General features: G+C 42.0%; 2 protein-coding genes and 1 pseudogene across 10 annotated transcripts; 1 reads left to right on the forward strand and 2 right to left on the reverse strand.

Annotated features, from left to right (window-relative positions):
* The first annotated feature begins 1383 nt into the window (after window positions 1-1383).
* Ankrd45 (ankyrin repeat domain 45) lies at window positions 1384-27091 on the forward strand. Of its 9 annotated transcripts, XM_087580234.1 has the most exons (8): window positions 1395-1422; window positions 2138-2194; window positions 3910-4099; window positions 6878-7217; window positions 10776-10943; window positions 16781-16875; window positions 19549-19687; window positions 23775-27091. In XM_087580234.1, the coding sequence occupies exons 4-8, from the start codon at window positions 6893-6895 to the stop codon at window positions 23804-23806; spliced, it is 759 nt and encodes a 252-aa protein (XP_087436360.1). In that variant the 5' UTR covers window positions 1395-1422; window positions 2138-2194; window positions 3910-4099; window positions 6878-6892; the 3' UTR covers window positions 23807-27091. The 9 variants fall into 9 exon arrangements, with proteins under 9 accessions (XP_087436353.1, XP_087436360.1, XP_087436355.1 ...); XM_087580229.1 differs by lacking the exon at window positions 2138-2194 and having other exon boundaries at window positions 1395-1533; window positions 3890-4099; window positions 23759-27091; XM_087580232.1 differs by lacking the exon at window positions 2138-2194 and having other exon boundaries at window positions 1395-1533; window positions 3890-4099.
* On the reverse strand, window positions 8812-9144 carry Cox7c-ps1 (Cytochrome c oxidase subunit 7C, pseudogene 1; annotated as a pseudogene).
* Window positions 12532-15222, reverse strand: Tex50 (testis expressed 50). Its single transcript, NM_001398799.1, has 2 exons — window positions 14782-15222; window positions 12532-12987 (listed from the first exon to the last, which is right to left on the reverse strand). The coding sequence occupies exons 1-2, from the start codon at window positions 15103-15105 to the stop codon at window positions 12742-12744; spliced, it is 570 nt and encodes a 189-aa protein (NP_001385728.1). The 5' UTR covers window positions 15106-15222; the 3' UTR covers window positions 12532-12741.
* Window positions 27092-27750: the final 659 nt, after the last annotated feature.

Here is a 27750-nt window from a genome sequence, read left to right on the forward strand (position 1 = left end):
TTCTGACCACTATACCTTTTTTGAATTAAACAAAAACCTCCACATTTAAAAATTAAGATTTCAGCCAGGTGGCGGCAGCACGTGCCTTTAATCTCAGCACATGAGAGGCAGAGGCAGATCTGTGAGTTTGAGGCCAGCCTGTTCCAGAACAGCCAATGCAATATAGACTGCCTTGAAGAACAAAGCAAAAGGAAATTTGAGACTTTCTCTTTTTTTTACATTATAGAACTCCAGCTTGGTAATGGTTGATATTTTGCCTGGGCCTTAAGTCATGCATTCATTTTAATTTTTACTTTATTTTGCTTGTTTTTGAGACAGGCTATCACTGTCTAGCCTTAAACTCATAAAGATCTGTCTTTGCCTCTGCTTCCCCAGTGCTGGGATTAAAGTTTTGTACTACTATACCCTGAAAACACTTATTTATTTTTTATTTTTTTTAATTTTGTTTCTAAAGGCATGATTGAGTTCATCAAGTATTATTTACTTATTTTAACATTTTTATGATTTATTTTTGTGTATTGCCTGCATGTGAATATGGAGATTTGCCTAAGGAGGCCAGAGAGTGTAGGTTCCTTGAAGCTGGAGTCTGGGGCAATTGTAAGCTGCCTGCTGTGGGTGCTGGATTTGAACTCCCAAGAATATGTTCTCTTAACCACTAAGCTCTTTCTCCAGGCTTCAAACATTGATTTTTAAATAGGTATTCATCTTCAGTGCAAATGCTGAGTCCTTCAGGAGTATTGCCTCCTTTTTAATGATCTTATTGTAGAAACAAACGATATTTCCCTTCACACTTGACTTCAGAACAAAACTTCCTGGGTTTCTCTCTGCCAAACACGTGACTATGTATACTGCTTAACAAGTAAGGTGGTACTTCTCTGTTGGCTTTTCTACAATTTTCCCGTCCTCCTACCCACCCTCAGAGATGTTTTGGATTTTACATTTCCGAATAAAAAAAGTATCTAACACATATAATTCCTAAGTTCCTTCTGCTCCTACCTAGTTAGCATTTGTGAGTTGTCAGGAACAGTCTAGAAGACACTAAGTTTAACTATATGAGTTCCCCCAAAAACTAGAAAATTAAGCAAGATGTTTAGTTGATTGTTTTTTTTTTTTTTATACTCTCATATGTTCACACACACACACACACACAAAATCACTTAAAGGCAAAAGAGATCATCAAGGAACATGCAAGGAATTTAAAGTGGTTAAATTCAGACCTATTACAGAATTTTTACAAAATAAAACACTTTCATACTACCATCAGAACACTGATTTTCGTTACTCGGAAGAATTCCTCTAGCTTTTCCACTCTAAAGTCTTGACAATCCTTGACCTTCCCGCTCAGCCAGAACCTGGGCCAGGCGCGGCTGCGCGAAGTGCGCCGTCGCCATGGTAACCGCGGAAGCCTGGGCCCTGGGTGAGGTGAGTAGGAGTCCTGGAGCCGAGGTCCTGGGTGGGCGATCGCGGGTGAATAGACCCGCATCATCTCTACGGTGCTGGCGGCTAGGGCTGCTGTGGTGGGCTTCATCCAAGGTATCCTCAGCTTTCGTGTGTCCGGTGGGCTTTGTGCATCCTATCCCGGCTTTGATCCTCCCGCCGCAGCAAAAGGGCAGGCCGAAGGTCGAGGGCGATCTCAGCGGAAGGGAGAACTCTCAAGCCCCTCAGGGAATTGCCTCAGGGAACGTGTTCTTTCCACGTGACCGGGTTAGCACAGAAAAGCTAGCACTCCATGTGAGGGTCCCCAGGCCTTCGCTCTTCATCGAATCCTGGATGCTTAGAGGATCTGGGACTTAAAAATCCCCATTATCTTTTTTCCCCTCTTTAAAGAAAGACTTCAACTGGGTAAAAGCCTTTGGGGTCAACTCCACTACAACTTCGGGAAGCTTCATCTGCGTCCGTTGCTCTTTGTTTAAAGGATTCGGATATCATCACCATTAAGCCTCCTTCTACCCTGTTACTCAAGTATCACCCCGCTAGGAAAGCCCTTCTGGGACCTTGGACTCCCAGTTTGCTCTCGCTGCCCTTCCTCTGTATAAGCTCAGCTATAGCCCTTGCATCCTGTTTCTCTGCGCTTGCTGGTTAGACTGTGGGTTGGCAACCTGGCCTGTTGGAATTGTCTATTTTTGGTATTTTGCAGCCTCTCGATGTTCCCGTTGTGTAGTCGGGAAGTTTCTGGACCTCCCGGAACCATTTAGTAAGTCAGAGCAGGTTATATCCTCACTTCAGAAAATTAAATAAAGAGCTTTAAATCACTGACATTCCGCCTTCGTCGGTCCAGCTCCTCCCACCCCTCGATTCTCCTGCAGCCCGTGGAGCTTATGTTTCATATTGTTATGTATGTGGGCATAGAAAACGTAATTTGTTTTGTGGCCTTGAGAGTAGGCTCGGAAAGCTGTGACCTGGGATTGCTTAATCAGCTATCCATTTTATAAATATTTTTGCCACAGACACAACCATTTATTTGTGTGACGCCCGCGATCACTCGCCGACTAGAGGGAGTAGTCATGTGATAGGCCCCACAAGCCTACAGTGTGCCATTTGGAATGCACTGCCCTCCTGAGGCCTTCATTAGCCTTAGCCTCTGCCATCCTGTGTCAGCATCCTCTCCCTATCCCTCCCATTTTAAGTTTTCCCCCCTCCTCTTTCCTGTTATTTCCTTGTTCTTCAATTTTGTTACCCATGGCAATCTAAAATTTCTTCTCTTTGTTTCTTGCCCATATCCATAAGCACCATGATTGGAGGGAACCTTGTATTGGAAGAAACTTAGTAGGCACTGTCTTCCGTGAGTGAGTAATTACAGCCCGTGCTCTCTTAGTCCGAACTTCTGCAGTACTGGTACAGTCAGCCATTCTTTTTTCCCCTTCCTCTCTGATTTGTCGAATGCTTGATGAATCAACTACATTGAAATCATCCAGTTCCTGGCTTATTACTTATTGTCCAGCACCTTTTGGTAAATATCCTGAGTCTTGTGAACAATCTGGCTTTGCTTCTCTTTCCTTCCACGCCCCCTCCCTCCTCCTCTTCCTCTTCTCCCTCCTCTTATTTCTCCTCTTCCTTTACTTCCTCCCTATCCTCTCCTTCCTTCTTGTTTTTGAGACATAATAATAAAGAGGAAGGCAGTAGCATCCTGCCTTCAGAGGTCCAGGCTCCTTTCTCCTCTCTCCGCCTGTACCGTCTGTGAAACTTGTGCTTCCCATGTATATGGGCAAAGAGAACATAATTTGTCTTGTCTCAATTCTATGACCTGTGGGTCTTTATCTGTTTGCAAATACCACATTTGCAAAAGTGAAGTCTTGTCGTCTAACCCAGATCAACCTTGAGTTTGCAATCCTCATGCCCACCCTCTCAAGCCCAGGGATTACAGGTGTGATCTACCAAGCCTGTCTTAAAAAGTGTTTCTTAGTTACTTTTCTATTACTATGCTAAGTCACCATGACCAAGGCAGCTACTAGAGGAAAGAACTTACTTGGAGCTTACAATTTCAGTGTCCATGGGCTAACATGGCAGGGAGCACTGGCGGCAGGCAGGCAGGCAGGCAGACAGGCAGGCAGGCAGACAGGCATGACACTGGCGCAGGAGCCAAGATCTCACATTTTGAGAGGTAAACATGAAGCAGCTAACTGGGAGTGGCATGGGTTTTTGAAACCTCAAAGCCTCAGTGACCCACCTCCTCCAATAAGGCCACACTTCTTGATCCTTCCCAAACAGCACCACAAAGTATTTAGATACTAATCGGGAAGCCTGTGGGGGACATTCTTATTCAAACCACCACTGAGTGTAACTGAATCTATTTGCATGCTTAGAAAGTCATTTTAACTTTGTTTTTAACATACATTTATTTATTTATTTATTTATTTATTTATTTATTTATTTATTTATTTATTATAAGTACACTGTTGCTGTCTTCAGACGCACCAGAAGAGGGCACCAGATCCCATTACAGATGGTTGTGAGCCACCATGTGGTTGCTGGGAATTGAACTCAGGACCTCTGGAAGAGCAGTCGGTGCTCTTAACCACTGAGCCATCTCTCCAGCCCGGCCTTCACTTTTCTCGAAAGGTGGCTCTCTCCACTGTGTGAGGAGAGCCAGGACGAAAAGGTAAGCCACAGTCTATTGAGGTCCAATCATGGAAGCATCATACCATTAGCATACCATTCTAGCTGCTGTGACTCTTCATTAGAAGCAAGTCACTAAGTGGAGCCCATGCTGATGGTGACGGGATTAACAAAGGCGTGGGCATCTGGAGGCAAGGTGGGGAGTTGTGAGCCAGGGCAGAAGCATCTTGTGATTGGTATATTGCCCTAATTCAGTCCATTCAACTGCCATCTATACTTTTCTTTTAAAATTAGTTGTTTTATTTATATGTGTGCATATGAGCCTGCATACGTTTATATATACCAGGTGCATGGAGGAGCCTAAGGCAGCCAGGAGAATGTTTTGGAATCTGGGAACTGGAATTAATTATAGGTAGTTGTGACCTGCCGTGTGGGTGCTGGGAACCAAACCTGGGACCTCCGCAGTCACAGGGAGCATTCCAGATTTCTGAGTCGTCTCTTCTGTCCCCAAGCATGGCTTCCCCTTAAGGCTTTTGCTGCTGTGAGTACATAGTGATGTTATAACATTTGGTGTGTATGGTGCTTTTCCCTGAGTCATTCCTTATTTGACATGTATTCCATCAGCGTGAGCACTGGTAAGACTTCTGTAGATGACTGTAATTAACTTTTCCTTTCTGAAATCCCATAGAATATTTTATATTAAAGTCCTCACCACATGTCACTTTTTATTACATATATTTTATCTCATATTTTCTCCTATGGAGTATATTGTTGAGGGCAGAAGATAAACTTGTTGGTTTTAAGCTAGATACAGTATCTCATACCTGTAATCCCAGCACCAGTGTGGAGGCAGGAGAATCACTGCAAATTCAAAGCCAGTCTGGTCTACACAGCAAGTTTCAGGCCAGCCAGGGCTACCTAGCAAGATTCATTCTCAAAACAAAAACAAAAAAAATAAGTGTTTGTAATTTATATAAACATTTAAATAACACAGTAATAATCCTTTAATAAACAATAAGTGAATAAATTGAATGAATTCTGTTTAAAAATCTAGTGCCTAATTTTTAAAGTTTTTATAATTTACCTCAATGGTCTAACTATACTTCTTAATGTTCCCCAACAAGAGTCATTTTAGTAGATAAACTCTCTTTTGATTTCTTTCCTAATGAATTTAATTCTCTTTGATCTCTTGTCTGTCCCTACTGAGTATACTATTCATATTAATATTTAGTATTTTATCATATACTGAGGCCATGTGTTTACTCACTGTAGATTTTATTGATTGAAAGGGTAAAGTAGATTATTTTATAACTATAATTGTTTTCAAGTACATATTTTTATTTCATTCATATTGTCAGTGTTCGGACTGAAGATAATTAAGTAGCCCAGTATGCTTGCATACACCTTTAATCTCAGCACTTGGGAAGCAGAGGCAGGTGATCTCAGTGAGGTCAGAGGCAGAAGTAGGAATCTTGATGAGTTCAAAGCCAGCTGGCTTATACAGCAAGTCAGACCAGCCAGAACTACATAGTGAGACTCCCCACTCAAAAAATAAACAAGTGTCAGGAGTCATCTAGGATAGACTCTGTCAGGCCACCAGGTGGCCCTCCTAGAGGTGGTCCACCATTTTGCATGGTTGCAATGGGTGAGCTCGATGAGGCAAGAGACTTCACCTCAGGATTGCTTCTGGCAGCTGATGTACCTTTCCTGTCATTATTAAATTAATAAAATAATTCCTGATTTGATTCAAATAATCTTTGGAAGAAAATTTTAGGAAATGGTTTTAGTCTTTTTACCAGAAAGGTCCAATATAGTTAGAATCAAGAATAGAACGTGCTCCCTCCTCGTAATAGTAAGTAAAGGCTGCATAGTAAGAAATACAATGAGCTTTCATAATTGCACTAGAAGAGATATAGGCTTGGAACAAATTTCTGTTCAAGGAAAAACATTCAGGTCCAAGGATAAAGTCACAGGTGTGCACTATGATAAGACAAGGAAATGTGAAACTGTTGCTCTGAACTTATAATGAGCTTATAGAATGAAACATTGCTTTAAATTTAATATCAACACTCATTTGTAACTCCTGTTTTTTGTAACATCTTATCTATGAGGTAATTTTAAAGAACTTCTGTCTAAAAAGATATAAAAAGGCCAGAGGAAAGAAATAAAGATGTGGTGATATGGTATGGTGTGTGTGATGGCTTATAGGGGGGCTCTGCCTGCCTCATCCATCCATCTGTTCATCCAAATTTATATATGTATATGTCTGTTTATATGTAGTTGTGTGTGTGTGTGTGTGTGTGTGTGTGTGTGTGTGTGTGTGTAAGCATGCATGAATATTTGTGGAATTGAGACAGATGGTTTGGCCTGGAATGTATATGTGTCTGTGCAAATTCGCCTGTGTAAAGGATCTTAATTCTTTTCCTTTCCTTCCTCTCTGGTTCGCAAAGAGTTAACCAGCCCAGCCAGTGAAAGGCTTTTGGCTGCCTGGCCAGAAAAGGGAGCATTAACAATAAATTCTTTACTTACCCTCTCCTCCATTAAGCAAAAGTTGATAATTCCTCTGAAGCCATTGGCATCTGGCCTCAGTAAAACTAAGAATCAAAGAGAGTAAATACTATTAATACTAAGCAACCTTTGACTCGGGGGTGGGGGGGTGGGGGGGGTGGTGGAACCCAAGTCCCCCCACCTCCCATGCTCTGTCCATTATAATACCTTCCAGAGAGGACGCAGCCCAGGGCAGGCTGCCAGCAAACAAGTAAATAAATAACCACTATAACCACTAATATGTTTGAATTACTTTTTTTTTTTTTTTGGCTAGGTATTTTTGGAGTTAATGGAGCCAGAAGAAGCTCTAGAATCAGAGAGTTCAGAAAAGTCACTATTTTCCTCACGGCATGACTATGAAGAATCCCAAGAAGCAGATGAAACAGGCACCGAGAACCCCCTCCTGCAGCCGACTCTCACCGGGGACGTAGAAGGTTTACAGAAGATTTTTGAGGATCCTGAAAATCCTCACCATGAGAATGCTGTGCAGCTGCTTTTGGAAGAAGACATTGTTGGGAGAAATCTGCTGTATGCAGCTTGCATGGCTGGCAAAAGTGATGTAATTAGAGCTTTGGCAAAGTATGGGGTGAATCTGAATGAGAAAACTGCCAGAGGTATTTCATCTTTTCGATATTACTTGTGACCACCTACAGCTGTTCCTCACTGTCTTTATGATTGGGTGGCTTTGATGTGCCTGTTTTATACTTTAAACAACCATTTCAAAAACATTTTAATTTTTAAATTAAAAGTTAAACTCATTTTCATCAAGGCCAAACTTATCTGTCAGCTGTGTTTATACCATGACTGATAGGTGGTTATAATGTTAGAAAAGACTAGTGTAATTCCCTATATTAAGAGATTAAGCAAGCATGGATTGGGATGTAGCTCAGTTGGTAAAACCTGTACAAGGCCCTGGGTTTGAGCCCCAGAGCTGCAGACATGGTGCTACATGCCTATGATTACAAAGGAGGAAAAGGCAGGGGAATCAGAAGTTCAAGGTCATTGGCTAAGCTACTTAAGGGGTTTGGGCCAGCCTAGACTACATGAGAATTTGTCTCAAAAAAATTTTTTTAAGCGAAATGTGAGCATGTTAATAAATGTAGAAAGGTCATTTAAAAGAAATTTATGGGGTTGGGGATTTAGCTCAGCAGTAGAGCACTTGCCTAGCAAGCGCAAGGCCCTGGGTTCGATCCCCAGCTCTGAAAAAAAGAAAAAGAAAAAAATTTATGATGTAAATTCTTAGGGAGATAGGAATATAATAAATCTCTTAAAAGGCTGTCTATCAAAAATTATAGGTTTTAAAATTACTGAGAGGCTTTCAGTCAAGATTTTATTTCTGAAACTATATTTATTTATTATTTATTTATTTAGAGACAAGATCTGTGTAGCTCTGGCTGTCCCGAAACTCATGATATAGACCAGATCACTTTGGATTCTTTATTAACATTTCATTATCCCTTCTGGTCATAATGGTTACAAATTGGTCTCAGGTAGGCCCAGGGCTGTGGCACTGTGGTGGGTAAGGAGCTAAAAGATTTCTAGGACAAGTAGAGATGAATTGTGTCTTCCTTTTTCCTAGCTCAGTCAGAAATTAGCCCATAGGTGTTTCTTTTCTTCACAAACTCTTTATAGAAACATATCCAGGTTTTAATCTTACTTTGGCTACAAACCACCAGTGTGACCTTGGGAAAGGAATGGACTCCAGACCTTCCCTCTCTATTATAGACTGTAGTGAGGCTAATGCCTTCCTCCTGGGACTATTGCAGTAATGAAGTGAAGGGCACAGAGTCCTGATACAGAATAGTTTCAGCAGGGCAGTGCTTGCTCACTTCTCTTTGTCTCTCTGGATGTTTGAGGGAGTCATAAGTACCCATAATTCTTAGGGGTATATGTAGTGAATCATTACAATTTATATCGACTCAGCATCTCTTGAAATTTTTCCTACCAAAAGCATGGCGCAGTCACCTTTGATACCAGATCTACACCACATCCAAATGGCCCAGGCTTGTGGTCAGTGATAATACTTTAGCAGCATCTCTTCTGCCAGCAGTGTGTGTGTGTGTGTGTGTTTGTGTGTGTGTGAGAGAGAGAGAGAGAGAGAGAGAGAGAGAGAGAGAGAGAGAGAGAGAGAGAGCATGAGTGCATGTGTTTTCTCGCTGTTTTTTTGGGCCATTTGGGAATTTGCCACAAATTTTTTTTTAAATTTATATCATTAGTTTATTTATAATTTTTTCTAGTGTAAGAGTTCAAGAGTTTAATCCAATTTTCAGATCATATCTCTTAAACTTTCTTCATTCTGTTAATGGGATGAATTAAATATCTTTATTTTTTAAGTAGCTGGTGCCTTACTATAAAGAAAGGAGCAGCAATTCCAGATCCAAAGTACACGGTCATCATAGCCAGTAACCGCTACTTGTTTTCCACTGAAAACAGCAAATTCTTCCCCGGACCCTCCTCATAGTGGCTGCGATGCACCACGGAGGTGGTGAACCTCTGGATACTCTGGCCTAACATACACTGCTGGAAGTTCTCCAAGCATGGCAGAGACGGAAGGCAGAAGGAATGGCCATACCACCTCATCCTACTTTCTTCACCATTTGCCCCAAATTTAAAGTTATAATCTATTTTCCTGTATCTGCCCTTAGTTGCCACATTTTATTCCTCCTTTGAGTGACCTGGGAACACAGGACTGACTCACACTTTCCCTCAGCCAGTATCTAGAGGTTAAGTCATGTCCCCATTAATGTATAAGTATCTTTTTTTTTTTTTTTGGTTCTTTTTTTTTTGGAGCTGGGGACTGAACCCAGGGCCTTGCGCTTCCTAGGCAAGCGCTCTACCACTGAGCTAAATCCCCAGCCCCTATGTATAAGTATCTTGAATCTGCAGCTTCTAGCCGACAAACCAGAGGTCACCTAAAGCCAGGATTTTCCTGGAAGCATTGAGAAAACAAGGTTGGGTTCTTAAGACAAGTGTGGGCCAGGTGGACACTGGGTATGAGTCAGATGAGGGCCACCAGGTCACCCCCCCCCCCATATGCATGTTTCCTAATGTGAGGGACTTCCTGGTTGTGCATTGGGCAAGGCATGGGACTTGTGAAAGGCACACCATGAGCCCCACTCCTAAGGTCTTCTGATAAGAACTGCCACATCTTTGGTGTTGGAACCCCATTCTAGATCATTTCTAATTGCTTTCTTGAACCCAGGACTTTGTACATGTTAAGCAAGAGAAATGCCATGGAACTGTGCCTTCAGTCCTGGCTCTCCCGTTTAACTGAGGCCTCTCCAAACAATTTATCTCTGATCTTTGACTTTTATAAAACTCTGAAAAACTCTTGACAATGGATCCCGTGTTTCCGCCTCTACAGTTGCACCTCAGGAAGTCTAAGAAATGACTTTCTAATGTGTTAAGTCATACTTAAGCTTTAATTCAAAAGAAATTTCCAAACCAAAGCATACACGGCTATAATGATTTTGATGATTGTGTTAACAATAAAGGTAGGGTACTAAGAGTTTGATGAAAATTCCTTAAAATCATAGGCTGACTGTTCCGAAGTGCAGGTGGCCGTCATTCTTAGCAGATGAGGAGGGGCTCAGGAGTCAGGCTGCCCGTGTTGGTATCTTGTGTTCGTCATTACTGGCTGCGTTCCTTGAGCCAAGTTTCTTAACATCTCTGAGTTTTAGTTTCCTTGTCTGTAAGATGAGGATTATAATAATTCTGATGCTATAGGGTTTGTAAATTCAACGAGGTTACTAGGTAGAACACTGAGTGCCTGTCTCTTAGCTATCATTCAGTACTTGATTGTGTTTATGATCTGCTACATAAAATAGTCTGGACTAACACACAGATGTACCTTGACTTATGATAAAGTGATGACCCGATGGACCCATTATAAAGTACTGTAAACAGAAGCATGCATTTAACACAGCTAGCCTGCTCATCATAGCTTAGCAACACTGTACACCAGACAGCATGCCAGGGAACGGTTTATTCCTGAGGTCACATGGCTGCCTAGGAGCTGTTCCTCACCGTTACTGCTCAGTATCTTGTCAGAGTATTGGAACACACATTACTAGCCTTGGGAAAGACTGAGCATCAAAGTTTCCAGTGCGTTTTAAAACTGCTGTCAAGTCACCCCAAGTCTGTTTGACCCAGCTGTCTTTACTCTCTGTCAGGGTACACACTCTTACACTGCGCTGCAGCCTGGGGCCGCCTGGAAACTTTGAAGGCCCTGGTGGAACTGGATGTTGATATAGAGGCTTTGAACTTCCGGGGAGAGAAAGCTCGAGACGTTGCTGCTCGCTATTCTCAGGCCGAATGTGTTCATTTTCTGGACCGGGCAGGTAAGGAGCACAGATGGTATGAAGATGATTGAGGCCATGGAGTGCTATGAATGATATTTCCACCTTCCAGCTAGGTGATGTGCTTTCTGTTGTCAATAGTGTATAAAGACTGCCTTCATTTCTTTCCTCTTTTACTTTACTATTGACCGCAAAGCATTGCTCTTAACTCTGCCTCTGCCTCTGCCTCTCTCTGCCTCTCTCTGCCTCTCTGCCTCTCTCTGCCTCTCTGCCTCTCTCTGCCTCTCTGCGCCTCTGCCTCTGCCTCTCTCTCTCTCTCTCTCTCTCTCTCTGTTTGTATCTTGTTGATTTACCAATTTCTGACAATTTAAGCAACAAACTTTCCATACATACAATATATGTTCAAGGTTGTTTTTTGAAAGACCCAAAGTACACTATTCCATATATATATACCAGCATATTTCAGTAACATATTTGACCCCCAGAAAGGAAATTTGCTGTTGAAAATTAAAAATATTTTCCTAGGAAAAGTTAACCTATAGTATCAGTAGCCCAAATCATAACTACCCCGTAGCACGGCAGGACTTCTGAGACCTGTCATTTTCCTCTCAATTTGCCTGCTGGTTACATGGGTATTTTACTTATGAAAGTTCATTTGAGATGTACACTTCAAAGTTTCCATGTCTTTTATAAATATTCTATCTCAACAGAATCCAAATTTTTTTTTGTGCTGCCTTGAATTTTGTTTACATTTTGTTCTCATTCCTCAGGTCTGTGTTATATAGCCTGAAGAGACTTTAGGAATATGTAACTGTGTGACTTGCTGTGTGCTTATAGAATTTAAAATGAAACCATTTTATATGGCTGTCTGCATTGCCATGCTCAGCAGGTTTTTATGGAGTGCCCACTACTAAGCATGTTAATACTGCTGTAGGCATGGCATACAGCAATGGTTGTTTCTTCCCTGTGGAGTTTCTTTTTAGGTGAAGCAATCATCTAGAAATCAGTTGGCAACAGTATCAGAAAGATGTGAGTAGGGGTTGGGGATTTAGCTCAGTGGTAGAGCGCTTGCCTAGGAAGTGCAAGGCCCTGGGTTCGGTCCCCAGCTCCGGAAAAAAAGAACCAAAAAAAAAAAAAAATATGTGAGTATTAAGAGAAAGAGGGAAGGTAATAATTAGCAGGAAAGGCAGTTCATGCCCTGGGGTAGTTAGAGAACCTGAAGAAAGCTTATTGGGGTTCAACTGGGCCTTACAAAATGAACAGGATTTGAATACACAGTGGTAGAGCAAAGAGCATAAGCAAAACATTAAATCTGAGAATGAAAGGAACATGCTAGGGGACAGGGACAAGACCCTCTTACTAGAGCCCTTGCCGTAGCTTCCACAAGGAAGGGATAAGCAGGTTCTCTGGAGGATGTCTGTGTTTGAATACTACATAAGCATGAGCAGGGTACACATCTTTGTACCCTAGTTTCCTTTCTGATAAGCGGAGCTAATAATAGCTCCTTCCTCTTGAGACTTGTGAGGGCTAAATGATACAGTGCAAAGCACATAGCAACTACCTGTCATGTGGTCAGGCTGGAAAAAAAATGCTGTTGCTATAATTACCACCAGATTATACCCTGAAGTGCCAGTTAAGGTGTTTTCAGTTTATTCTGGGAGCCACGTTTGTAAGTGTGGATTCTTTTTCAGTCGAACGGAAACCCAGACTTGTGTGAAAAATTTTCAGTAATGATTGTGGCAAGAAAAAAAAAAAAAGAAAGAAAAGAAGCAAGCCCCCAAAGAAACCTTTGTCTCCTCAGATAGTCCTTGCAATAGATTCTTTCGTACTCTCCGCCAAGCTACATTTGCATGTGCTTAGGGTTAGTGATATTCTTTTGCTCCTCTCCTCCTTTACTCTTCTTCCTCCTTAATTTACGTTGTTGCTTAACTTTCTTAACAGAAGAATGGTGAGACACCTGCTTCAGGAACTTGGTCATCATTGACGTGGTGGCCAGCAGTCTGCAGAGTATTTGTTCAATGTCATAGATGGAGGGGCTCAGGTCTCGGTCGTTAGCATGCTTCTCTAAAGAGGCTTGCTTTTTCAGCTGCAAAAGCAAAACAAACCACTGAACCCACATTCTGGATAAGCAAATTTAAACAGCACTAAGATGTATGCATCACATATTTATGCAAATAGAGAAGGTTACTATAGAAGGCCCAAGTGCAGAAGAGATACTCTTCCTTATGTACAACACAAGACTAGACTGACTCCCTGTCATCCCGGGCAAACATTGGTCAACATTTTCTGAGGTTAGAGAGCATTTTGCCAGGAGCAGTTAGGGTGTCAACAACATGTTTTCCTGCAGGACGTGGAGAAATTGAATCAGTATGGACAGATGACGTCCTCCCTGCTGGCTAGCTCTCACAGTATTAGACAGTGCCTCCCCTGGTCCTACTGAACTGTGAACTCTGTGAACTGCAGGAATGACTAGCATGGTAAAATGTGTCCATGGGTTCAACCATGGCACGAATATCATCACAAGGGCAACCAGCTGCCTTCTGATTGGATTTAAGACCTGCTCCACAAGAGGAACACTTGCTTGATACTGCAGATCTGGCCAAGAACTCTTGGTTGGGGAGCTCATACGTCTCATTGGTAAACTTACTAATGTTATTTTGCTAAATGGGCATAATGTCAAACTGCCCTCTAAAGTTGTCTCTCTGTACTAAGATTAGTTCAACTCTCTGACCTTATCAGAGAAGTCTCTGTGCAGGTGATGGTGGTTCATGCAGAAACTTGCAACTAGTCAAAGTGCAGAGACTCTGGGCATGCACAGATGTAAATGAGACATCTATATCATTGTCGCCTCCCCTCAGGCATCATGGAAGGTGGGGCAGGGAGTCTGAAGAGCCAGATGTCAGAGGGGACCAGAGCAAAAAAAACCAGTATCTTCTGATCAGGACAGAAATTCTGCACTCGTGAATTAACAGCACACACGATCTGTTCAAGGTCAAGTCAGTTTCATGCTAGAATGGAGTGGGTAGGGGTCATAAACCCTTACCCCTAAATGAATAGTTTTGCACTTGACAACTTCGGGGAAAGGGAGAGTTAATTTTCTTTAAGTGTGTGGTTCCTGGCAGGTTAACCTGAATAAATAAAGCTCGGCAGTACTTGGAGCATAAAATGAGCCCTTAAGACTGTGGTTAGGGATTGGGGATATAGCTCAGTGAGTTGTAGAAAACTTGCCTAGTAAGTAGGAGGCCCTGGATTTGATTCCCAGAACCAAATAAACCAGAAAAAACATTTCCCTTATTAAGCAGCATCACTGTATAATAAGTACATATTTTAAAAACAAGAAAACATTTATATAGCTAGGTCATGCTGATGAGCAAGGAAGTGTGTGTATTTATGTGCTTAGCAGAATTCTTAATTGTCTCAAATTATAGCACCGTCTATTGGCAAAATTGGGAATTAAGTGACCTGTTTCCCACTAAATCCTAACATTTAAAATCAGTTTACAGTCTGCCTGGGAAACTCATGCTAACCTTTGTAGTGATCTTTCATAGGCTCACAGATTCTCCAAGAGACCCCTTGTTTCAGATCATTTTATGGGAAGGCTAAGAGCACACGACTTCCCTCACTCCTATAATCCTACCTACCGCATCTTACTGTTTTGTTGTGTTTTGTAACTTGAAGTAGAGGTTGGAGGAGGCGGTTTTAAGACCTTCTGATTAAACATTCATCTGTAGAACTCTTGACCATGGGCATGTCGCTGCTAGCTGATGGTGGTGGGGTAAGTGGGGGCAGGGAAGGTGGAGGAGATGGATCAAAGGTCTGGATAACCTTGGGCTGTGCGCTCTTTGAGATTCTATAAATCCTATTTGCATCACAAATTCACCTTTTTTTGGTGTCTCGTCCATTTCATCCATAGGTAATGCACAGATAGAACAAACAGGATTAAGAAGAGAGCTTGTACTAAGATATAAGTGAGGTGTAAGGAACTCTGTAATAGGTCCATGTTAGCAAAGTTGCAGCAGAGTTTGTCCAGAGGGAAAGGCAGGCAGCGGGATGGGGGAACCTTAACTTTCAGGTAGTGCACTTCCTCTGGAAAAATCTCCCATCCGACCTTTGTCCAAGTTGTTCCGTCACAAATGCAGGAACTCTCTCTGACGAAGCAGAAGAACAGAAGGGGAGAAAGCATAGATAGTCTTTGATTAGACATCTTTTTTTTTTTTGTCTTAACTGAGAAGAAAATCTTGCGGTAAAAAATTGGTCAGACAGAGCAAAAGATGCCTCAAGCACTAAGGTGGTGCTCCCGTCAAAGCCTTTCAGATAGTCCTGTTAGTCAATCCTACACGCAGCAAAGTACACAGTGCCAGCCATTGTTACATCGTCAGCCATAGTGACTCAGGGGGATGTTCAGTGACATCACTAAAAAATGCACTGGGATGAAAAGGTGTACCCGGCTAATCACCCTAGGATTCTTGAAATGAGCTATTTGCTGTTTTGCGGTTGAGTGTTTGCAGTATGCAGTCAAAAAAATAAATAAATAAAAATGAAACCCCATGAAAAAAACAAAAACAAAAACAAAAAAAAATTAAACAAGCCCTCAAAGGTAGTGGCGTCTCGCAGTAGGGCAGGAGAAGATTGGCTGTTTTGAACCCTGCCATCATGTGAAAAGGAGGCTCAGGAAGAGAACTTGGATACTTGGGTAACATTTCCAAGCCAAGTGTTGAAGGCCTAGCTGGTCTTTTTCTTGCTGTCTGTAGTGAAATGGGAAAGGAAAGGGATACATTGAGGGGAAAGTGCTTTATCACGTCTAATGTGATTTGGGACTGATTTCTCTCAGCAAAGTGTACTTTTTAAACACATCTTGGAGGTGTGGTGTGTGTGTGTGTGTGTGTGTGTGTGTGTGTGTGTGTGTGTGTGTGTGAGCCCGCGCACACATATGTGTTTGAAAGCTCAAGAAAAGAAAAGCAATCGACAATCTGCCCACTGGAAATATTTCTCTGTTGTTACTGTTTTCTCCAGAGGGAACATTTTGGCAGATGTTGTTCACGGGACCTGGTGTCATGTTTTGTATTTCTTTGGTTCTTCAAAAGTCCTATCATAATTCTAGGAACACACTGGGTGTGCTGAAGTGATATCCCCGAGTGTTGGGAAACCTTGCTATTTAAGGTCACAGTCTACCATATCCAGACAGTGTCTCTGAGCTCAGCACAAAATGGAGGACTCCCTTTACCAGCAGGCTTTCCTCTTCTTGGCCTGACCTTATCTGGGGAGTCTGACCCCAACATCCGCCACCTGGGGAAGGTCACATAGTCCTTGGCAAACCTACAGGTTTAACTTCCTCTTTTCCCATTCAGAATCTGCTCAGCAAGTCCCTGGGCCTGCAGGAATGCCTCTTCATGCAAATGAGGCATTCCCAGTATGTTAAGCCCCAGCCAATGAGTTACGTTCACCCTAAAACTCCTTCCCACTCTCCAAGGTTTGTACTTAGCCCTTGTCCACCCTGAATAATGTGTATGTGCACAAGCTGTTTCACCGAAGACTGTCGAAGGGAGCTGTTTAAACTGAGTGATGTTTAAGAGAAAAGTAACACTACAATCCTTGAAGAAGGCTCCCCTCCCCAACCTCCCACACTCTCAGTTGGATTGGGATCCTGCAGACAGGCGCCCCTCCCCCCATTCCAGGCCAGTGTGGAGTGGTGCCTGGATACTGGAGGGAAGAATCGGAACTCGGAACTACACCTGAGTGCTGTTTTTCTGAGTTCCTCCGACACTGACAGTGAACTTTCTACACAAGTCTCCTTGAGTTTTGGCTGTGGGATGGGCTAGCAAGTTGACTTGCCCTCTGTTGTTGTCCTTATTTCTTGTTTTTTTGTCCTGTCTTTTCAGATGCAAGGCTGATTCTGAAAAAATTTATTACAAAATCCTCTCTCATCATTACTGACCCAGAAAAGACACCAGGGAAACTCTTCAAGGAAGATAAGGTACTGTGTTGTGATTATTTCCTGTCCTGATGTTTTAGAGGTAGATGGTTCTCCTTTCTCCGTCCTCTCCTTCCCCTCCTTTCTTGAGTAAGCTTCTGATAAGAGATGAAATGATAGAGTAAATAAATGATGTCGATGTTCAAAATATCACACCTGACCACATAGATGAAATTCAGAAATGTTGTGCTGAGTGAAAATTTGGAAAAACAAAGCCCAAGCCTGCAAAGATTTTTATAAAGCCAGCTCTCCTAAAGCATATCGTTAGATACCTGTTTTAATAGTAAAACTACAAAGAGAAAAGCTTTCTATTCTGTTGGAGTACTATGCTCTTCTGATATTCAATTCTATAGTTTGCTTCACACCTTAAAACACACATGATATATGTTAGTATGTATGCACTTGTATATACTATATAAATATGCACACTATAGTATATATGCATGTGTGTATATTACATGTACAAATCTTCCATAATGAAAAGTAAAAAAAAAGTTAAAAAATTTGTAAAGTTAAAAAAATTGATTGGATATACATTAAAATTGTGCCCATTGGGGCTGGGGATTTAGCTCAGTGGTAGAGCGCTTACCTAGGAAGCGCAAGGCCCTGGGTTCGGTCCCCAGCTCTGAAAAAAAGAACCAAAAAAAAAATTGTGCCCATTAAGCTGGTCATAGTGGCGTACATCTGTGTTCCAGCATTTGGAAAGCGCAGGCAGGAGGATTACCTTTAGTTCTAGGCAAGTCTGGTCACACTCTGAGAACCAGGCCAGCCAGGGCGGTGTAATATGACCCTGTGTTTAAAAACTAAATATGTTCCAGGTATTAGATATGTGCATTGACTTTGAATTGTTTTCTGTGTGCCATGTGGAATCCCTGAGAATTTATTTGATATTATTTGATGAAATACAGTTAGCTGCTCCTTAAAGGGTACCAGCAAATCTCACTAAGGCACACATTAAATTAGTACCTATAAACAACTTTACAAAATTTCTTATGAAAGAAAACACAACACGTTCAATTAGAGCAGGTACTAGGGCTGTTGACCTGCAATTTACAGGTTCTTCCCATGAAAGAATGGTGCTTTGTTAACTAATACTAGAAAAACCTTCAAATATCAATAAAAAATGTCATAGGCACACCCCATTAATTAGAAGACAATAAAAACATCTAGAACAAACTTAACACTCCTTTCACTTTTGGTCTTATTACCCCTGGAATTCTAATAACAGTTTTGAGATTTCATCTTTCCCCCTTTACTTACAGATACAGGTTTGTCAGGGAGATATTTCTACTATAAAAGTGGGATCCTACTGTATTGGTTACTATTATTATTAACTTGCTTTTTCCCTCCCCTGGTATCTTGTGGACATGTCTGAGTCTTTTTTTCCTCATATATCTGTATCTACGGCTTACTCTTCAGCACTACGGAAGAACAATCAGCAGGTTGTTAATCTGTGTTCGTTATTATCAACCTTACCAAACAGCTTTTTCTTTTTTACTTGAAAAAGTTTTTGGTTGACACATTCTGTCTGTATGTATAAGGCACATGTGAGAACTATCTTTTTGATTTTTAAAGATTTATTTATTATATATAAGTACACTTTAGCTGTGTTCGGACACACCAGAAGAGGGCATCAGATCCCATTACAGATGGTTTTGAACCACCGTATGGTTGCTGGGGTTTGAACTCAGGAAAACTATCTTTAAACAGACATCAGGAATGTGCTGCCAGTGTGTGATCAGATGGAGATTTTTTTTTTTTTTGATCTTTCTCCTTCAGACACCATTTAGAGGAAGTAAATAACTTAGTGAGTCTCCTGTAGCTCATACAATCCACCATTTTTCTAAATTTTTACTCGTTTTTATTCTGTGCGTGAGTGTTTGTCAGCACGCATGTGTGTGTGTGTACCATGTGTGTGCAGTACCTGTAGATGCCAGAAAAGGGCACAGGATCTCCTGGCGCTGAAGTTACAGATGGTTGGAACTGCCATGTGTATGCCAGGAACCGAACCCAGGTTCTCTGCAAGAACTACACGTGCTCTTAACTGCTGAGCCATCTCCCCAGACCTATTCTCTCCCTATTCTTTTTCAACTTTTGCAAACACTTCTCTCATCAGGGGGGCTCAATAAAAGCAGAGAATCAGGGAGAAAAAAATACACTGGTTTAAGGCTTCTCGAGTCTCAATGGTGAGTTGTATGACCTCTCCTTCTACCACTGTTAGATGGTTCAGAAGCCAGAAGCCATCTGCTATTTCAAATTTACTTATCTAAAATGAGGTATAATTTCAAATTTAGTTCTTCAGTCACTTTAGCCAGATTCCAGGTTCTCAAGAGCTAAATACACCTAAGGGTTACTGTATTGGGTGAGTTTCTGCCAGATAGCACGTAGCCTTAGAAACACTCCAGTTTGTAAAAACAATGCGTGTGTGTGACTGTGCATGTATGTGCACGTATGTGCGCATGTGTGGATGCCTTGGCGTTCACATATGTTGAGGTCAGAGGACAGCTTGGCTGAATCTCTTCTCCCTTACACTGTGTGGACTCTGGGTATCAAATGCAGGTTGTCATCTTTGATGAAAGCATTTTCAGCCACTAAGCTCTCCTTCTGACCCTAGAGATTCTATAGCCTTATTTTTCAATCAGTGAGTGGAAGTAAATTCACAGTTTCTGTCCCCAGAATGCCATCCTCAACGCATGCCGCATGAAAAATGAGTGGTTGGAAAGCCACCCGGAGGCCTCCATCAGTGAGCTTTTTGTGCAGAAACAACAACTGGAAGACATTGTTTCCCCAATCATAGCAAAAATGTCTACACCACGTAAGTTCTATGTCTGAATGTCAGGAAATAGAATTGTTAAGCTCAGTGTTGTTGTTGTTTTTTTCTGATACACTATGGTTTTTACTATCTTCACCTCCCTAGTTATAGCTGTATTCCTTTCATAAGACATGCCTGATCCTGGTCTTGACATTACATTATCAGTTGCGAAAGTATATGTTTGTAACCTATTTTTTTAAAGATCTGTTTATTTTATTTTATGAGCGTTTTTCCTGCATGCATGTGTGTTCACTGTCATGCATGCCTGACACCTGTGTCAGATTCCTCAGAACTGGAATTACGGATGGTTGTGAGGCATCATGTGTGCCAGGAACCGATCCCAGGGCCCGTGTAAGCACATCCAGTCCTCTTAGCTGCCGATCTCCCTATGCACGCCGTTGAGGTCTTTCTGATACTGCGTTTTGCAAACGTGGCTCTAGTTGCCTGTGTCCTCTGAATACCTGCATTGCACATACCACCTGGTTTTCATGCCACTGATTTTTTTTTTTTTTTGGTTCTTTTTTTCGGAGCTGGGGACCGAACCGAGGGCCTTGCGCTTCCTAGGCAAGCGCTCTACCACTGAGCTAAATCCCCAACCCCTCATGCCACTGATTTTTGATCAGAGATTGTCACCCAGGAAAGGACATTCTTCTGGGAGACAGGATGGCAGAGTCAGGGAAGGGTTTTCAGTATTATACTTCTGGTTTTGGTTGGGGAAAACAACTGTGGAAATAATATCCCGAGGTCAGAAATGCACACATCAGAATCTCAGGGGCAGGTATACCTAAGATTTAAAAATGGCAGCCTTATCTGTTTCATACTGTTTTCATGAAATTCACCCCTTAAAGGCTCCAACCAGTGTGTTTCAGCATATCACCAAGTTATGAAATCATCATCATTTCTAATTTTAGGTCACTTTGCTCCCTCACAAAGACACCCTACACTTATCAACAGGCACTTTCTGCCCCCTCTCCCAAGCCCAGGCAGTCATTACTTTATTTTCTATCCTCATGGGTTGGTTGGCTTGTTTGTTTGAGTCAGGGTCTTGCTATGTAGTCCTGCATGCACTGGGACTTGTTATATAGACCAGGCTAGCCTCGAATTTGCTGTAATCCTCCTGCCTCAGCCTGTCGAGTGCCAGAATTACAGATGTGAGCTCTCATGCCCGGCTTGGACCTGGCTGCTCTAAACTCTTCACAGATAGGATCACAACGTACACATTGCCCTTTGCGATTGGGTTCTATCCCTTGGCACAATGCCTATTTAGTTCTTTTTAATGAATTGACACTTAATAAAGATGAATAACCTTCCATGGTATGGATACAAATTTAATCCATTCATCGGCCAGAGTACACGTTTGTTTTTACTCTTGAGCCAGCATACACAGTGCTGCCATGAGCTGTTGTGTATATTGCCGTATGCTTCCTCTTTTCTTTGGGATGTCAACAGGAGAGGAACTGCTTCGTAGTATGTAACTCTCTGTCAAGCCTTCTGGGAAACTGCTAAAGGTGTTTTCTGTTTCCATTCTCATCAGTGGCATCTGAAGATTCCAATTTCTTCATGACTTTATTGATGTTTATTGTTGCCTTTAAAGCATCTTAGACACACTCAGTGGATGTGAAGTGACATCATGCTCTGATTTGAATTTCCTTGATCCCTATATTATAAGTATCTTTTCCTGTGTTTATGGGTCACTTGTCTAATTACTCTGGAGAGCTTCTTATTTTGACTATTTCAAATTTTAAATTTGAAGGGTCTTTTGCATAGCTCGTTACAGAAGTTCTTTATATGTTTTGGATACAAGTCTACTATGAGAAATATGACACTGAGCTGGACATGGTGATAAGTGCCTGCAGTCTCAGCACGGGGAAGGCCGAGTCAGGAGGATCATGAGTTTGAGGTTACCTTGGACTTTTCATGATCCATTGATGACAACAGGCTTCATTTCTATGTTCCCTGAGAGTTGAGGGAAGGATGGGTTTGAAAGAGAGGAGAGCTGGGGCCAGGAATACAAAGAAGGGATTCATCTTGTTAGGCTCCCGTATAAATCAGTCGTTGGAGAGATAATGTTTTAAATGCCCAAAGAGACTCCGTGGAAGTTTCCAGACTTCTCCAGAGACCTACTTCAATAGGACAGAATAATCAAGATAAAAGGGACAAGTTGTCTAACTGCCCTTATCTGCTAGGGTATTCCTCGAGCAAGCAAAGGGCTCTAACTGGAATTATCCCCACCCTACAGAAGAAGGAGCTCATCCAAACTGCAGCTGAAGAGAAGAGGGAAGTGGGTGGCACCTGTCCGTGTTATGGCTCAGTTAATGAGGAGCTTTGCCAGGCACTGAGCCAACCATACTCTGTTCACTTAGAGTAATGTGTGTGGTCCTGGGAGGTAATAGGACCCACGATTTTGCAGGCATCTTTCCAGTCCTTTTTTGGTTATTAATCAATGTTCCTGAGGTGGCACTGTCTGGCTATGAGTCTGCCTTCATTTCCTTGACTTTGTCTCTGCTCAGTGTCATTGTTGACGTGGAGCTACATTGCCTAACGGGAGGTTACCAAGATGTAGCCCATGTTTTTCCTGAGTTTTATAGCTTTGGCTTGCATTTCATCCTGTGATAAGAGTTACTTATTTTGTATTTGGTGTGGCGTATGTTATTTATTACCTAAGCTTTTTATGTTTTTCAAGAGGGGTCATGTGTTTTAAGAGGTTGAGACAATCAGGATAATATAGGTAGTATGGGAGGCCAGCCCTTGTCCTTTTTGTAACTAATGTCTGTTGATTAGATAGGTGGCAAGCAGCCCCCTAGGTACCTTGTGAGTGGCAGTCTTTAGAGTACTCCACCTTAAACAACTCCTCATGCAGATTGTAAGTAAAGTCTGGAAAAGGTAAACTAAGTTTAGAGAGGCTCAGAGGAAAAACGAGAGAGCATGAGGCAGGAGGAATTGCCACCATGAAACCAGGGTAGATCTTGATAGTTTCAGATTGAAAGCACAGGCTCCCGATGGACGGTCCAAATGAGGGACAGGGGAAGTGGAGGGCTCCTGTTTTGCTCACTGGTTGTCCTGTCAAGGCAGGGTAGGAAACAGGGCTGTAAAGTCAGTTTGTGACCATTTTATTAAAACTACTGAAAGAGTGTCCAACAGCTTTAAGCTTTATTTTATGGGCAGTGGGACATCATTACAGAGCTTTTAGGTCTAGAGAGAGCTCAGTCAGGAAAATGCTTGCCTCACAAACATGAGGATCTGAGTTTGATCCCTAGAAGCCACGAATATAGATGAACGAGATGTCATATGCTTGCAATTTCATTGTTGTGGTGGGGACAGGCAGATCTCTGGGGCTAACCGGCAGGCCAGCCTTGCTATATCAGCAAGTCACAGACCAATGAGAGACTCTGTCTCAGAAAATACTGCGGCATGTCCTGAAGCAGGACACTTGAGACTCTCCTCTAACTTCCAAAGGCATGTGGATTCATGTGCTTAGCACACTCGAGTTCACCTGTACACCCCCCCAACACACATACACACACACACACACACACACACACACACACACACACACACACACACACACAAGGTGTTTGGTGTTGTGTGTCTATAATCCCAGAACTTGAAAGGCTGGAGCAAGAGGACCATGAGTTTGAGGCTAGCCTGGGCTGCATAGCAAGACCCTGTCTCAAACACACAAAGAAACAAACCTTTCAGGCAGTAGAGAAGTGGGAGAATAATCTGTCTTTCTTCATGAAAATGGTTTGGAGGGAGAGGAACGTAGTCAACATCAAGTCCTACAGTCCAGAAGCAACATGATTAGACTAATTACTGGTTAGAGGATCAGCATCTTAATGAGTGTGCCTCTCGGCAGTGGTCCAGCAAGTACCAGGAATAGCAAGCATGTGGGAAGTGTGTCCTCTCTGTTTTGCACACTACAGGAAAGGCAGAGGCTATTGAAACCTACGTACCCCAGTGTCAGGGTTTAATTAATTAGCTGATTCAGGCTAGGATGTTCTGGTGTATTCTATGCCTGTTGCTTGAAAAACTATGTCATGTTTCATATCTCAAACTAATTAAATGTCATTTAAGAATCTGCTTCTTTCAGGTCAAGTGAAAAGTGCCAGATCAGTAATTTAAGCCATGGTCAGCAGAGACGTCATGGATGTACCTTCTACAGATGCCACATGGTGTAGGAGGCTACATTACGTTTCTGTGTTACATAAGAACAAACCTGTTCCTGCCAAATTCAAGAAATAGATCCGGGGTTTTGCAGAAATGTCTGGGTACAAATGCAGTCACCTGGCTTTGTGTTAGACTGGCCAGAATACTCACGACTGGCTCAGGGGCTGGGCCTCAGCTCCCCCAAACACTGCTCCTCCTGAGTCCTCCAAGCACCGCTCCTCCTGAGTCCTCTAAGCACAGCGCTTTTGAGAGTTTCCGCGTTCCTTCAGAAGTTAATAGTTTTCTGTGTAACTGAAGCAATAAATTTCTACTTGACTAGGGAATTCCATTTTTAAAAGACGCATTAAGCCATTTGTAAAAGAAAAGTACTGTTTCCTCTCTTTCAAAAAGCAAATACTAAGAATTGTTTGGGGTTTTAGCCGTCTGAATTAAAGTTCACCTGGAAAGGTGGGATATAGTTTCTGAGAAAAGCTCACAAATCTGTCTCTTTTCCCCTCTTGGGGGTTTGGTAATGTACTGTAATAGACACCAGTCTCTTTTACATTGCCTGTGTTTTAAAGTCATGGTTACGGAAAGGGTCTTCAGAAAGTACTTTGCTAGTCAAGTCAAGTCAGGACCCTGAACTTCCTAATACTTTGTGACTTTCTGGGGAAGCTTTTATAAAAAATAATAATATATATATTTAAAAAGGGAGAGAATCTTTTTATCACTTTCTCCTCTTTGTCTTGCTATGCAAACTATTTTTCACTTTAGAGGGTAAAAAAAACAAGGGAGCCATTCAGTCATACTCGTCAGGCGATGTTCTCTTGGTTACAGTATTGAGGCCATCTTATTTTAAATGTTTCCCCAAATTTCCATGTTTTCTTTCTACAAGCAATTACCATTTGGCTTCCTTCAGCAGAAACACGAACACTAGGCCTACTCTGTGACACCGGAGTGTTCACCGCTTACGGGAGGCAGAGACCTGTGCGGCCCTTTTAGAATGGTATCTTTCAAGATACTTGGTGCACATCAGCACTGAGATCACTAGAAAGAGCCTAGGTGTCTGTAGGGTTGGGGGTTGTTCTCATTTTTATTCTGTCACATTCTCTGAGCCTTGATCATGAATACAATGATGTTTTCTAGGCCTTTGCTCCTTATAAGTAGGAAGGGAGTCTGAAAACTCATTTTTATTCCCAGGTAAGACAGAGCATTCTTAACAACCTATTAGAATAACTTCTCTCTCCCTCTTTGCCTCACAATCTTTGTCCTCAGCCATTTTATAGTCTTTGATACACTTGCTAACACAGTATTTGTACAGTCCCTTGAATTGGCACCTTTATACCAACTTTCTTAAAATCTCCTTTTCTAACTCCCCACCAGCTTCTCTTCTTCTTGACCCTCATTGTCAGAACCTCTCAGGATTCAATTCTGGTTCTTGGTGGGACACTGGTTCTTCCTCATCCCATGACCACTCCTCATTCTGTGTCCTGTGTAACAAAGCCTCATTCTGTGTCCTGTGCAATGAAGCCTCATTCTGTGTCTGTAACAAAGCCTCATTCTGTGTCTGTGCAATGAAGTCTCATTCTGTGTCCTGTGCAATGAAGTCCCATTCTGTGTCTGTAACGAAACCTCTTTCTGTGTCCTGTGTAATTAATTGCATGCTTCTCTCTCCATGTGAATGAATATGGATCTTTATGAAAGGACCTTTTGTTGTGGCCTTCCTCATCCCTAAAGACATTGTAAAATAGTAAGTTGGTAGATAAAAGTTGAATTGACTCACTTAGTATTACCTTACTCCCAGTACCTAGCACTGCTTAGTACTTCCTAGTACTCTTTGAACTCATCCCCTCTTCATTCATTCATAGAGCTTGATTGCCATTATAGAAATGCTACCAACCTTAGCTTATGCCCTGCTAATGTCAGTGTGCCACTGGAATACCTACTCCTTCAACAGACAAGCCATACACACAGCAAACACTGTGGCTCTTTGTCTGCCCTCTCCCCAACTGTGTGTTCCTTAAACTTTGGTCTTGAATGTCATGGACGTGGTGATTCCCCTGGGATTCATGGATCTTATTTCAGAGACTCCTTTTATGCGGGGTCTTATATCTGTGTATGTGTACCTTCTGTTTTGTGAGAGGCGATGTCAATTATTACCTATTGTTGCACTGACTTGTAGGTAGATCAGTAGGAGATTTAGATGCTCTTATGCTGTGAGTTTGATGTTATTTCATTAGCTGCATGGTGTTTTCTGATCTTGCATTGATTAGTTACTTTTTAAAAGTATGAGCCAACAGTTCAGGAATGCCTCCACAGTATTCAAAAGGGAGGCAATTTAATGTTATGATCAGTTCTAGGTGGTAGTTCTTTAGATTTTATGTTTCATTGGTCATAAAAATGTAAAAAAAATGTAAAGGTACGATATTAATATAACTATTAAAATAACAACTGCTGCCTGTTATCACTGTCATGTAACAAAAGATGTTTTAACTCCAAAAAGTAGGGGGCTATGTGGTGACAGTATGAACTGAATAAACTAAATGTTGTTATAGAACTTTATGTTAGATGTACTCTTCTCATTTTGCCTCGTATGATAGAACTTTTATCATACACCAGAACTGACCTAGTGTCTAACTTTCGACATCTACCACTGTAGATGTCAAACTGGCATTTGTTTTAACATTAAACCTTGTAAGAGGCTGGCAGTTCCTCTGGTGTTCATCTAATATGCAGCAGACTGACATTTATTTTAACATTAAACATTGTAAAAGGTTGACATCTAGTGTTCATCTCATATGCAGTAGCTCATATTGTACAGGCGAAGTAGTAACCCCCCATTTCACACACTCCTCTTACTGTGTGGTCCTACCATTTCTAGCATAGCAATGCCAGTTTCTGGTCTCTCTTGAATCCAGGGAGCCCATGACTGTAGTTGAAAATGGTCCTGTGTCATTTCCAGTGCTAGGTTATAAGAGGTTGGTTTGGCTTCTGCCTCAGTCTCTTAAGATCCTGCCCTAGAAGCCAGTCTGTGGGGAGTCCAGCAAGGGAAGGAACTGTTGCTCAAGCCTGCAGCGCTGGCTGTGCTCTGCCCAGCTTAGCCATTGCTCTCAACCTGCCCAGATCATGCAGTCATCTTGGAAGTGAATTCTCCAATCAAGCCCCTGTTTGATGTTATGTGGAATGGAGACACACTTTCTCTGCCAAGTTCTACCAAAATCATGAGCTTCTGAGATAAATAAATGTTTTTGTTTTAAGCTACACAGTTTTGTATTTATTGGTTATACAAAAAATAGAACATACACATGTTAGAACTCAGAAATATGAAGTGGCACAACAGGGCCCAGAATGTGTGGCTTTGTTCTAAAACTGGGTGGTGGGTTGAAGCTTCAAAGGTCTGGTGGGGAAACGCAAGTGATGGCTCCAGGCCTCAAGTAGAAACCTTCAGATCCTCTAAGGGGTTACTAGTGGGAGGAGTGAAGTGTCCCTGCAAGCTAGAGAGAAAGGCTCCAATTAGGAGGTCCCAGGAGGTTTTCCATGACGTTTAAGTAAAAAAACCCAATGATTCAGTGACTATGTCCCAGCTCTGCCCCAGTGCCACCTAGCCTTTTCTGAGGTGTGAAAAGGAACACACCAACTTTCAAGTAAAATTGGAAAGAAACATGTGGCAGCAGTTTGAAATGGAAGTGTCTCCTCATTTCCCAGTCTCTGTAGGTGACGAAAGTTATTAATCCAAAAAATGACTTCCGGGAAAAGATAAAATGTGGGACAGAACTACGGGGTATCTGTAAAGAAATCAGAAACATTTAAGATGGCACTCTTTTAAGAGGCACTGGGACTTTGGGCATTTTTCACGTGGCTGGGTAGATGGTTTTCTGCCTGTTCTAAAGTGATCATCACTGCTGCACTCTGACGGCAAC

Source organism: Rattus norvegicus, chromosome 13 (assembly GCF_021556685.1).
Source record: "Rattus norvegicus strain SHRSP/BbbUtx chromosome 13, alternate assembly SHRSP_T2T, whole genome shotgun sequence".
NCBI classification, from domain to species: Eukaryota; Metazoa; Chordata; class Mammalia; order Rodentia; family Muridae; genus Rattus; species Rattus norvegicus.